The sequence below is a fragment of the Protopterus annectens genome, chromosome 1.part0, assembly GCF_019279795.1.
Source record: "Protopterus annectens isolate FY-2018-M chromosome 1.part0, PAN1.0, whole genome shotgun sequence".
Lineage (NCBI taxonomy): Eukaryota > Metazoa > Chordata > Ceratodontiformes > Protopteridae > Protopterus > Protopterus annectens.
Window position 1 is genome coordinate 860,957,636 of NC_056725.1, and position 13,395 is coordinate 860,971,030.

General features: G+C 38.0%; 1 protein-coding gene across 1 annotated transcript in view; it reads right to left on the reverse strand.

The window, feature by feature from the left end:
- Window positions 1-13,395, reverse strand: part of TTC13 (tetratricopeptide repeat domain 13) — a gene marked incomplete in the record, with an annotated part of 1,979,199 nt that overhangs the window by 98,668 nt on the left and 1,867,136 nt on the right. The window contains 1 exon segment of the mRNA XM_044063689.1: window positions 9,691-9,770. Coding sequence (XP_043919624.1) covers window positions 9,691-9,770 — 80 coding nt within the window.

Below are 13,395 nucleotides of genomic sequence, written 5' to 3' on the forward strand. Positions count from 1 at the left end.
CCAATTTTCCTTGAAGAGTGCCAATCTTCCTCCCAAAGGTGCTGCCAGGCAAGAAGGATCTGGCAGCTGAAAAGGTAGGTCATTGGGCCTGTTTACGAAAGGACTGGCCCCTGCCCTCACCGAAGATTGTGCAGGTGAACTCCTGTTCTAGGTCTGAAGGAGCTCTGAGCTCTGCCCCTACCACGCCTAGATCTACCCCTAGACTGAGAATCATAAGAAGGATACGCCCACCCCTTAGCAGGCCAATTCCTACTAAACTTCGGAGGCTGAACTTGCAAAAATCTTTAACAGCCTGCATAGACTTAGCCTTGTCTTCCATTTTCTTCAAGACTGACTCCACAGGTGAACCAAACAACACATCAGACTGTAAAGGAGCATCCAAAATCCTTGTCTTAACATGGTCAGATAAATTCTGATCCCTCAGCCAGGCGTGCCTGCGAAGAACTGAACCAGTGGCAGACACCCTAGACGAGGCCTGTACAGCATCAAAACCACATTGTAAAGAATGCTTACCCACCTGTTCAGAGACATGTATCAAATCTTGTAATTCTTTACACTCAATGCCTTCCACCAGAGCATCTACCTTAGACTTCAATTGAGAAAGAAGATAGTTTTGATATTTCAACATGTGAAACTGGCAATTCAAAGCCCTCATAGCTAAGGTGGAAGAAGTATAGACTTTCTTTCCCCATCTATCCAAAGCTCTGGCCTCTTTATCTGGAGGAACCGGATTTTTTACAACAGAGGCCTTGACACCCTTAGGTCCCTGACTAACAGTTTCTGGGTCCGCCCTAGGACTCTTATAAAGATATTTATGAGCCTCAGGCACCCTGTAATACCTATCCGGTTTAACAGGAGCAGGAGGCAAAGAATCAGGATTAAGTGAAGCCTCTGCAAACACATCTTCCACAACATCCAGAACAGGGGTATAGCCAAGGGCCTATGCTGGGGTAAAGCAAAAATTCCCTAAGCCTTTTCCTGGAATCAGAGAAGTCCTGACCTTCCCACTTAAAGTGTTCCCTCATGGAATGAAGAGTCTCTGAAAAGGAAAAATCCTCTGGAGGAGAAGCAGAAGGAGTCGAATCATCTGCATCAGAATCAGAATAAGGAGAGTACTCCTGCAAGTCTTCAGCCAAAGACTCTGAAACATCCGAAGCCTGCTCAAAACTCCCCAACTCTGGCTCCACCCTAGGCCTCTTATCAGGAGGGGGCAAAGAACCTCTAATCAAAGTAATTAAATCTTCTGCCATTTTAAGCATGTGCTTCTTGGGCACAGACCCTGCTGAACTAGGAGTGACACCAACAGAAGCTAAACCTGGCCTGCCTCTGGGAGAAGCCTTGGAAACAGAAGGAGAGGGCCTAACCACCCTAGGAAGGGAGGGGAGTACAGTAACCTGAGAAGCCCCTTCAGCCTGACCTGCCTCCTGAGAGGCCACATCCTGCAATATCAAAGTCTCCCCCTGGGACTCCAGAGAAGCCTCCGTCGGAACCACTGGTTCCACTGACGCCTCTAAAGAACCGGCGTCTGGTACGGACGACTCTTCTTGCCTGGGTTTAGCTGCTTTGTCTTTGTGCTTCTTCGAAGAAGCGGGCGCCGGAGAATCCGACGGCATATTATAATTGCACCGCTCAAGACCAACCTAGCACAATCTAACCTTAATAGTGCGCTTATTGAACCTAGCACAAAAGCGACACCCAACAACGTCGTGCTCAGGCCCCAAACAAGGAATACACAAAGAATGATAATCCCTATGCGGTATCTGCTTTCCACAAGAAATACAGTTATTCACTTTTTCTGACATCCGGTAAACCACTGAGGCAAGAAAAAACTAAAATATTCCAACGGGTACTTAGCCAACTTTGACTCGGTCTGAAACTCCGAATTCGAAAAATTTCAGAACGCCGAACGGCACTTGCAACGCTGCTTCTGCATCGGACCATGCGGCAAAAAAGACTGAGGATATGACGTCGGTCATGCGCATTTGTACCCTGACGTCCTGATGTCAGTCTTAAGCGCCTTGACCGACGTCAACCTAATGCTTTGATATTCGGGCCGACCGAGGACAGCGGACTACCCATATGTAAGGACTGCAGCAATGTGAGATGAAGAACATCCCTTGGGAGGGTCCTTGGGTTGACTGTATTGAGGCTGTTGAGAGGAAATGGCAGATCAGGCTAAATGCATGTGTTTACCCAGGCTTTAATGACAAGATTTCTTTACATAGTATTTTGAAGTTACGCTCATACACTGTTTGACGTTTTTGGTTATTAGGTATTTTTAAGTTAATGTGTTTTATTGTCAAGAATGACTTTGTTTATTTTACTGTATAGAAAATTGTTTTACAAGTAAGTTTTACAGCTCAAACAATGTTTTTAGGTTTCTACTGACCTGTTGCAAGGATTCCTTTATACTTAGTTTCATTTTATTAAGATTTGAAGGTGTGTACATTTAGTTTGTTAAAGTGCACTCAATTTGATTGGTGGTTGTGTAGCATGTGACTTATTTGGGAGTTTTTTTTAAATGACTGTTGTACAGTGATTTACTTGTTCTGAAGTCGTCTGTAATACATGCTTGACAAAAGCACTTAACCATTAAAATTTATTACTGTCCGGTTGCGGGCTGTTTTCATTTCTTGGACCTGGTATTTGTTATTTTCATTGTGGTTTTTACTGTGGTTCCTGGTTTGTCTCAGCATGTCTTTGACAGTTCTTGCTAGTGGAAACAACTCACAACCTTCTCTTGAAGATGTGACCATGAAAATTGGGCTTTTAACCCAATTAGTACAGCAGCTCACACAACAGGTTGCAATTTTAACCATTCATTCTCAGGTGGTGCCGTTTATTAATTCAAAAGCCTCGTTTATGCCTCCAGGTCAAAGCCATTTTCCTTTGGACAACAATACTGGAAGTGGCAATGGGGAGAATGGACACATTGCCAGCGTTGAAAGAGCTGGAACCAATGTTAATCCAGGTACCGTTCCTAATATATCTCAATGGCTTAATCAACCTTTGTCCTTTAATTTAATAGGTGCCAGATAATATGGCACTTTGCAACAGAATATTCACAATATGGAACATAAACTTTTGAAAGTTAGACAATTACAAATTGAGAATGCCTATTTTTTGGTAGGTATTAAAGTACAATGTATTTCTAAAGGCTAAGGAATTGAAGGGTTCCGAACGGTATTGAATTCAATTCCCCTTGTTATCAAGATTTAGTTGAACTTTTCAACTGTCAAGGCTGCGAGCTTCTTAAGCTGCTTATGAAATTTAACCAGCGGAATACTGATGTGTTGGTGAGTGAGACAACTGCTTTAGACCAGGTCATTACTACAGATTTGACCAATATTGTGATCATTACAACATTTTTTTGAATATGGACAAAATTGCCTCCAGTACTCTTCAATGTAAAGGGAAAAAAGTTTGAACTTGACCGTATTGAACATGCGGATGGTCTCACATATCCTAAGCCTTCTGGATTTAACAGCTACCCTAATTTTGAACGAGAGTCTGAAAATGAGCATTCTGCTATTAATCATGACAATGAGGTCTCTGTCCCTTTAAACCAGGAACCAGTGAGATGCTTGGAATGTCTGCAAAACTGGATGAATCAGCAGAGTGGCTCATGGGGACCTCCCAGGGAGGAACAGAATGGGGAAACAATGGTGGAAGACAAAATTCAACAAACAAATGAGGAGGAATTAAGTTGGTCTATTTTTTCAGCATACACAGACTGTGAATCTTGTGTTTCGAATCTAATGGAGCCCAGGATTATGTCTAATTACAAAGGTGACTTTAATATTTATAATTTTAGTCAGGAATCCTTTTGTACGGAATATGCTGAATTGTTAAGCAAGGGCTTCACTTTCTTTCCTTCTACTTCAATTAATATTGCTACTTTAATCATTGATCTTAAATTATTTCTTGGAAAGTTGCATTTGAAAATGTTATATTACAACAGTGGTGTTGAGCATCACCTGATTGCGGTGAATAGACCTAGCATTTTCAACCCCCACCCCCTTCTCTGTGCCTTTAATTATTTTTGAAAAACATTGTGAATTTGACTTTAGGGAACTGTTACACTCAAAGCCTGTGAAGTTTGTTCCAGGAGCTTAGTAAAAACAAGAAAGTCTGGATTATGAAACCTGACAAGGGAGGGGGTTGTTATAGTTGATACTCATGACTATTACAACAGAATGAACGTACATTTATTTGATAGTGAGATTTATGAGGAATCCTCATTAAATTTTGTACATGTTTCTTGACTAGGTTATTAAGGATTTGTTTGACTAGGGGTAAATAGATTATGCCACCTGGATGTTTTTGGATACTAAATTTCCTACTGTGCCTTCTATATCTGGTCTCCCTAAAATCCACAAGGATCTTAATGACCCTCCCCAATGAGACCCACTGTTAATGCTGTGAGGTCAAACACCCACTCTTTGGCAAAGTTTATTAATGTTAAGCTTAGAAAATGTCCTGATCAGTTTGAACAGTTATGTACTGACTCCTGGGACTTTCTCCAGAAACTCAGAGTTGTTAATTATTCAGAAGACATGATTTTTGTAACAGTGGATGCAGTCAATCTTTTTAATGTTATTCCATATGACCTTGGTTTACAGTGGTTCCATGATTTTTTGGTGGAATCAACTGTTTTTAGTAATGATGATATCAACATCTTAGATGTTTTAATGGAGATAGTGCTCAAGTACAACTGTCTATTTTTTTGGAGGTCAATATTTTCTTCAGAAAAAAAGGTGCAGTGATGGGGGCAGCCTGTGCCCCCATATTTGAGAATATAATAATGCTACAATGGGCAAAAGGTTTTTATTTGATATTTTCAAGCAACCACCTTGGGATTTACATGTCCATTTTTGGACGATGTGTTTATGGTTTGGAATAAAATGGTGGGGGATACTGATAGTTTTGTTCAGTACCTGAATACTACCACACCTTTTCTGAGATTTACCTGTGCTTACAATGACACGCCCATTAACAATTTGGACGTCAAGATCACAAAGGATTCTGAGTAGTATTTACAGAAAGCCTACTCGCTTTAATAGTTTGTTGCATTATTCTACTGCCCACCCTAAACATCACAAAAGGGGAACTGTTAAGGGGCAGTTTGTGAGACTAATGCATACAGTGTCTCAGAATGAGAGTTTTAAAGTTGAGGCACAGAAGTTAATGGACATGTTTTTATCTCATGGATATCCATTAAGTCTTGTTCAGAATGTAATTAGGGAAGTCGTAAACAAGAGGACAGATGGGTTGCATGTCCCTCTATTATATTCTGAAGGTGATTTACAAGCAAACCATGATGCCAACCAAAAAACCTTGGCTAAAGATTTCACCTTAGCATTTATAACTACTTATACATCTGAACACAAAGCTATTTTTTATTCCTTCAGGAAAAACTGGAACATTTTTTCTTGCTTCAGTGATTATACTGAAGTATTTGGGGACTGTCCCCATATTGTGTATAGAAAAGGTAGCACATTTAAGGAAATTTTAGGAGGAGGGAATAACACTTTGAATAAGACTACAGAAACAAGACAAGGTAATTTTAAATGTGGGTCTTGCAACAAATGTAAATATTTGACTAATAGGAGTTTTGTATGTGTTAACAGCATTAAGGTTAAGACATCATTTTGCTGTACCTGCAACTTCATTGATGTAATATACCTGGCCTTGTCTGGATTGTGCAACTGTTTTTATGTAGGGAAAATCCAAAGATTTAAGGACCATATTTATGAGCATTCCCTAAATATTAGAAACCAGAACATTAATAATGCACTTTATAAACACAGTGATAGAAATCCAGGGCACATATCTAAATTCAAGGGGATTGACCAGGTTATTAAGAACCCTAGAGGGGGGCGTCCTTGGTTGACTGGATTGAGGTTTTGGAGTTGAAATGGCAGACCAGGCTAAATGTGTGCTTACCCAGGCTTAAATGACAAGATTTCTTTACATAGTATTTTGAAGTTACGTTCATACACTGTTTAAAGTTTTTGGTTATTAGGTATTTTTAAGTTCATGTGTTTTACTGTTAAGAATGACTTTGTTTATTTATTTTATTGGATAGAGAATTATTTTATAAGTATGTTTTACAGCTCAAGCAATGTTTTTATGTTTCCATTGACCTGTTGCAAGGACTCCTTTATACTTAGTTTCATTTTCTTAAGCTTTTAAGGTGTGTACATTTAGCTTGTTAATGAGCACTCAATTTGAATGGTGGTTGTGGTGTATGTCTCTTAGTTGGGAGGGTTTTTTTAAATTAATGTTGTACAGTGATTTACTTGTTCTGAAGAAGTCTGTGATACATGCTTGATGAAAGTGCTTAATCATTAAAATTTATTACTGTGCGGTTTGTGGGTTATTTCTTGGACCTGGTATTTGTTATTTTCATTGTGTTTTTTACTGCGGTTCCTGGTTAACTTAAATATACTTTTGTCTATCATTTCTTCTTTTTTTGCATTGTAAGGTCTACATTTCCTACTGCCAAAAAAGAAAGAGATGAGGAAGTAAAAAAGGCACCTGCTTAATTTAATAACTTTATCACATACAAGACTAACTAAAATTACTTTACTATAAAATATGCAATTTATATTGTGAAAAGTTTCATAGAAATGCAGTAATTGTTTTACTTACAGTTATCTTTTTCCTTCTTCTTCCCCTCCCCTCAGAGTCCTTCCAAACATTAATGACATGGAGCGAAGCACCCATTCTTTTTGCTTATGTTTACATAGCTGTATTTCAGAAATGCAATCAATGCTTTGCAGTCTCACGTTTATTCAGTAATTTCCATGCAGTTGATCATCTTCCTGTTCATCTCCATCTCCCAAATCCAGATTTCAGTTCAATTTCATGGTGCACCCGATTCTTTTGGTCAACCCCTGTGCTTTTCTCTGTCTCCCGGGCATTTTCCTTTGGAATAGTGGAAAAGTTTTCACTGGCAAAGTCTCTCCATATGCTTTATTAATGAGAAGCAGAGTCCTCTTCTGCTTGATGGCTCATTTTTTTCTTGGAAAAATGTTTGCACTTGTGTCTTTCATCAAAAAATTACTTTGATCCTCCAGGAAAAAATATTCTGAAAACAGCTAGATACAGCAGCTTTAATCTTAGACCTGCCTCTCAACATTCTGTGATTACTGGAATAAATTTCTCTTCTGCCTGGTATACAGTGAATAATCATTTTCCACAAACACTCTACTGTCACCAACTCTGAACACTTTGCCTTTTTTGCCACAGTTTTGTCAGGATCAACTGCATATGACTGGAACCTACTGCCTGATGAACTAACATTACTTTCTTCCTTGCCTCTCTTTAAACACAACCTCAAAAACCACCTCCAAACACACTGGTTATGCCCCTGTAGCAAGCCTGACTAACCATTTCCCTTTACGAAGTATAGCTCCCTAAATTGTGTATTCCTACTATTCTCGCTTAAATTACTAACACTCCTAATGCATTTGTTACACACTAATTCCTTGTAAAATAGACTAACTGATACTCCCAAATTTATATGCCAACACACTCTCTCTAGTAGATTTATTACACTTAATTAACTAACTTCTTTCTCTATCTTATTAATACTGGTTGTACAGCATACTTTCTATTTCTAAGCACGAGTCCTTGTATTTTTATTAAAATCTTTTCTGTTAATTTCTACTTTTAATTCTTTAAATTTTAATTTTTAATGTTGTAATTCTATAATTGCCGGAGCTTTTCTCCCCGGGCCTCTACTGAAAATGGAAATATATCCAGTTAGACTTAGCCCGGTTAACAAATGTAAAATAAAATAAAATAAATAAACAAGTATGTCTCATGGTCAGGTTTGGAGCATATACTCAATGTGCGCTTACAATTAACAAATCTTGCTGTTGATCACCCATCCAATTGCTTATTTGTTCTTTCATAAAATTAATACAGTCTGTTCCTTCCAGTTTCTCTGGTACAGCAGAACATCTCCGGGTTTCCCTTTGTGCTCTCTTCTCCAATTATAGCATTTTTTGAATCACCTCTTCTTGAGCAGTCTTCTACTCAAGCCAGCTTTTTCTTCATGTTGACCTCAGATTTTTGCCATTTTTTCAGCTCATCTGAACATCTGTTTAAAGCATCTTCCATTTTTTCCAGCCTTTTGTTATTTGAGTTGATATACTCTTTCAGTGTTTCATTTATTTTTTAATCAGCTCTTAACACATTTGACTTGTTTTTTTTCTTCTAAATTACTGAAAGCCATGTTTTGCACCAAAGCTATAGCTTGAACTTCTTTTTGTTGACTAGCTGCAGGATTCTTCCCAGTCAGTGTTTTCTCTTTACCTTTTCTAGTTGATTTTCTTTCAGGCTTACTTAGCTTCTTCCCTGCAGATATCCAGGCAGAGTATTTACTAGCCAGTTACTGAATTTTACTCACATTGGCAATATTTCTGTTTGCATTTTCTCCGTTTCTGTTTTTTCACTGGGAAAGCTGAAGTCAAGCTGTTGATCAGTGTGCAGACACCTTGGAAGTTTCGTATGCAAAGTTAGTTTTATACCGCAAGCAGATTTCAGAGAATTTTGTCAGGTAGATACAAAATGGTGCAGGTGTGATAAAAAAGAGAGAGGTAATTGGGGAACATTTTTGGGAATGTAATGAGTTATCAGATTTTAAAAATTCTTTAAAAATTCCCATACATAGTACTTTGTCAGAAATATTGAGGAAGCAAATACTTGTAATTCAGGAAATGTATTCTTTTGAGCTGGTATATAGGATCTGAATTACTCAGACATGGGCCTACTTCACTTCAGCGTAAAACCTATTTGAACACCTTTCTTGTCAAACTCTATTTGTTGAAGCTTCAATATGTTAAACGTTTGTTTAAGTGAATTTTTTCCTTGGAGTAAAAAAACACTTGGCCATCATCTGGAATTTGCCCCTTTCCCAATGTAGTGCGATCTCAAACTTGGTATATTTAGTTAGGGGGTGTGTGGGAGACGTGGAGGCACAGCCCTCCACCTGGGTGGGTTTTAAATTTTGTGACGCTCGTTAGGTTGGCTGAGCATTTTTTCCCCTGGGAAAAAATTTGCTTAAATTAACATTTGATGCACTGAGGCTTCTACAAGCAGAGTTTGATAAAAAGGTGTTTGATTAATCGGTTTTTCGCTGAAGTGACACAGACACCCCAGACACAGTAAGACCTTACTCATTTTAATTTTATTGACTTCCAAAAAAAAAGTACCAGAAAAAGGAAATCAAAATCTATATTAACTGTAAAATGAAGTACTGAAGATTATAAAGGAGTTAAAAGAACTGGAGGTAACATCTTTAGAAAAGGGAAGGAGCAAATTACATAGAAATAAATGGACTTTATGGAGAAAATACATGCAAAATAATGTTCAGGATTAGGAGTGAAATTTAAGGGAAGGCAGAAACTGATCACTCTGTGTAATGTTGCAATGAATGTAAATTGTTACAAAAAACATATGTAGACTGCATGAAAATAAAGGAAATATGCATAGTTTTCCTTTTTATTAATGAATAGATATCTGTCACTTTTTAAAAATGTCATGTTAAACAAAGATGCTTAAAAATGACAGCCAAAGATGGTCAGTAGTTTGGGGATAGACTCCCACAAAATGGTCAGTATAAAAGGGGTTAGTAAACAACCACAAAATATCAGCTAGGAAAAAATACATGCAGATTACCTTTTAAGGTTCAACCAATGTTTTGCTGTTTTACCAAATGTCTCTGGACCTGGAGCTGTCATTGCTTCAAAGTCAACTAACTGGAAGGCAATTAAAACCATAAGGATATCAGACAAGAAAGTATCTACATACTATTTTAGCCAAATATTTGTACAATTTTAACACACATAACATGTTTCTCTAAAAAAAAACAGAATTACTGTTACGGAATTTTTACTGTTAAGGAATAACAGTGAGCAATGGCTGCTTGCCATAAAAGCAAGAAAAGTATGTGAGAGCAAAATGATGTTAATTTAAATGCTCGCCATAATTTTGCAGTAGAACATCTGAAGATGCCATTCAATACATATTTAAATGGATTTACTTTATTAATATAAACTGGAAAGTGTGGTAGACAGTTAAATATCTATTTTACAGACATGCTGGACAATGACTTTGATGAATGGGATCAAAAATAAAAACCTGGGTTAAGTATTGGACAAGCCCCCCCCCCCCCAAGTCCAAAGCCTACTATACTTCATCTATTACAATTTATGCTAAGATGTATAACGTCATGCTAAGTTTAGCATTTTGCAAAATTAAATCAGTCTGATGGTACATGATGAAATCTGATGATTTGGGCACAGCTGTACAGTGTAGAAGAGATAAACAGAAAGCAATAATATCAATACCCCTGAGGAAAACAGGTACAGAGTACAAATTTGAAACATTCAATTATCTCAGGAAATGTGCAGTGGAAAAGCAATCTTAATTCCAATATATATTTTTAATGCCAGTGTAAAATTCATCATGTATAACCATTCTGTTACTCTCTTCTGCAGAATACAACTAAATCTCCTTTGAGTAACTAACTCACTTAAGTCACTACCTGTTTTGCATATTTCTACTTCATTGCACTTTTGTTGGCACTCCTGTGCCTACTGATATAATAAATTAATGGATACTGAAGAACAGTGTGTCTTCAATCCACTGCATTGTGTTGAAGCACTCTTCTGGGATGTACATGAACGATGTAGTCTTAATCTGGTGTGCTTAGCAGGGTACCAAAATGCAGTGACTCAGTAAACATAAATAAGGCACAGTTAGAAGCAGGAAGACTAAAGACTTAGGAAAAGCATGGGAAAGTACTTGTCCATTAAAAGGTAGGAACATACAGAACAGAGTTCTTTAGACAGTCATGAAATAAGAAATGGTTGGAGAGTTCAAGAATGGATAGAATAAACATAGGATGTTTCCAGACAGGAGACAAAAGAAGCCAAATGATAAACTAGAATCCACAATTTATTAATTAGGTAAAGAAACAAGTCAGCTAACTGGACCAAGATGTCCCTATATCTTACCACCTTCTTTTTCTGAACCCAGAGAAGCAGAAACCAGCAATGAGCTACATGCCCTTAGTATACTATGGCCTTACAATGTGCTGGTACAATTCAGACTTACAACAAAAATTAAGTAAGGATTTGAAAAAAAATCTTAAGGGGTATTATACCAAAAACTCAAACTCCTAAATCTAGAATCACAAATTCATCTTACAGTGCAGAAACAATTCCCCAGTATCTCTTAGAGGACTAAACAAATACCAAAGAAAAATGAGAAACATGAAGCTGTGTACATTTTAGCAATGGGAAAGGCCCCCCCCCCAATATATAAACACCAACAATAGGATGTATAACCTCTGAGATAAAAATACTTGTTCTTGTGACAAAAAATAAGTTATGTACTCACCATAATGTTCTATCTGTGTTGTCCATTTTCATTTATCCTTGACATATGGGTTCGGTTCTGAGCACTGGAACTGATTTGGCCTTTACTACAGCTTGTGGAAGCCAAAAACTCTTCAGCCTGTCCTTACCCAAAATGCTCCTTTCCCCGTTACCTCAGATGGAGTTTGCAGAAAGACAGACAGAGTGATATAAACCTAAAAGCTTTCATAGAATCCATATCTGGAATAATAATAATAATAATAATAATAATAATAATAATAACAATAATAATAACAGAAGTGGCAAGTGTCCCTTATCCAAACCACCAAAACTTAACGGCAGAGGGACGGAGGGTAGGGAGTCGAGGATAAATGAAAATGGACAACACAAATGGAACATTATGGTGAGTACATAATTTATTTTATCTGATGTTGTCAATTTTCATTTTATCCTTGACATATGGGACAGAGTGCCAAGCTACTTTAACCCTTGGGTGGACTTGAGGAAAGATATTCCTGAGCACCACACAGCCAAATGATGCTCTCCCCCTGGAGACTAAATCCAATTTGTAATGAGTAATAATGGTATAAGGAGTAACCCAAGTTGCTGCAGCAAATGTCATCCACAGAAGCTATAGATTGAAACAACTGCTCTTATAGAATGAGGCTTTAAAGGCCTAGGCAAATAAATTTTCTTTTTATTATAGCGAAAAGAAATGCAATATTTGAGCTGTCTGCCTAGCATCAGTTTGCTCACTGGTTGGCCAAGTGTTGTAGGTGAAAATCACACAAATAGTTGGTTGGATTGTCTTACATTCTCAGTTCTGTGTAAACAGAAGCACAATTGTCTGTGAACATCTAATAAATGTAAACAGTATTCACATTTGTTAGCAAAATGGGTACAAAATACTGGCAAATTAATAGTCTGATTAATATTGGTCTCTGACACTACCTTACGCAAAAAGGAAGGATTGGCTCTTAGTGACACTACTTTTGTGGAAAATCATGTAAAGAGGTCTACATGATAAGGCTTGTATTTCTGAAATCCTTCTGGCTGAAGTTATTGCTATTACAAATATAGTTTTCCAGGATAAAAACTTTAGATCACATCCAAATGACAATTCAAAAGGAGACTGAACAATGGTTTGTAACATTAAGTTCAAATCCCAAGGTGGAGTATTTGTGCTTGCACTGTACAAACACGTACACAAATGCATGGATCTCGCCATACCCAATAGAACCAAGACGCTCTCCTCAAAAAAAAGGAAGCCAATTTGGTGGTCCCCTGCCATAAACAAGCTCTACAACAGGAAGAGGAAAGTGATGCGGAACAAGGCAAAGTTGCAAGACTGGAAAAACTCCATTATCAGTCTCAACAAAAGATTGAGATCCCCTCATCAAATCCTCTAAAGCTAGCTATGAAAACAGAATTGCAGCAGATAGTAAAGACAACCACAAGGCCTTCTATAGTTATGTAAAGAATCTCCATGGCAATACCTAGATTTGCTCTGAGCTACTGCACAATGGTACCTCCTATACCAAGCCAACAGATATTGCCAATATACTGGCCGACAGTTTCAGTGCTAACTTTACCCCTCCCCCCAAAGGGCAAATCACAATCTCAGTAGATTGTCAGGCACCCAGTATTACTGCTACACAGGTTAAAAAGCACTGACCAAGGCCAAGAATACAGCTTCTATGGGAACTGACAATATCCCTGGCTGTGTTCTACATGAACTACAGAGTGAACTGGCACCTCACCTGCATGCACTGTTCAATCACAGCCTCACTTCAGGCTTTGTCCCTACTGAATGGTGCATTGCTACAGTCATCCCTCTCCACAAAGGAGGAACGACTACAGACCCCGGGAATTATCACCCAATTAGCCTGATGAGTCTGATATGCATAGCTATGGAATGCATCATCATGGACCTAATAAACAAGGATATATGGAATCTCCAAACTCTGGATCCTACACAGTTTGGTTTTGTGAAGGGTAGATC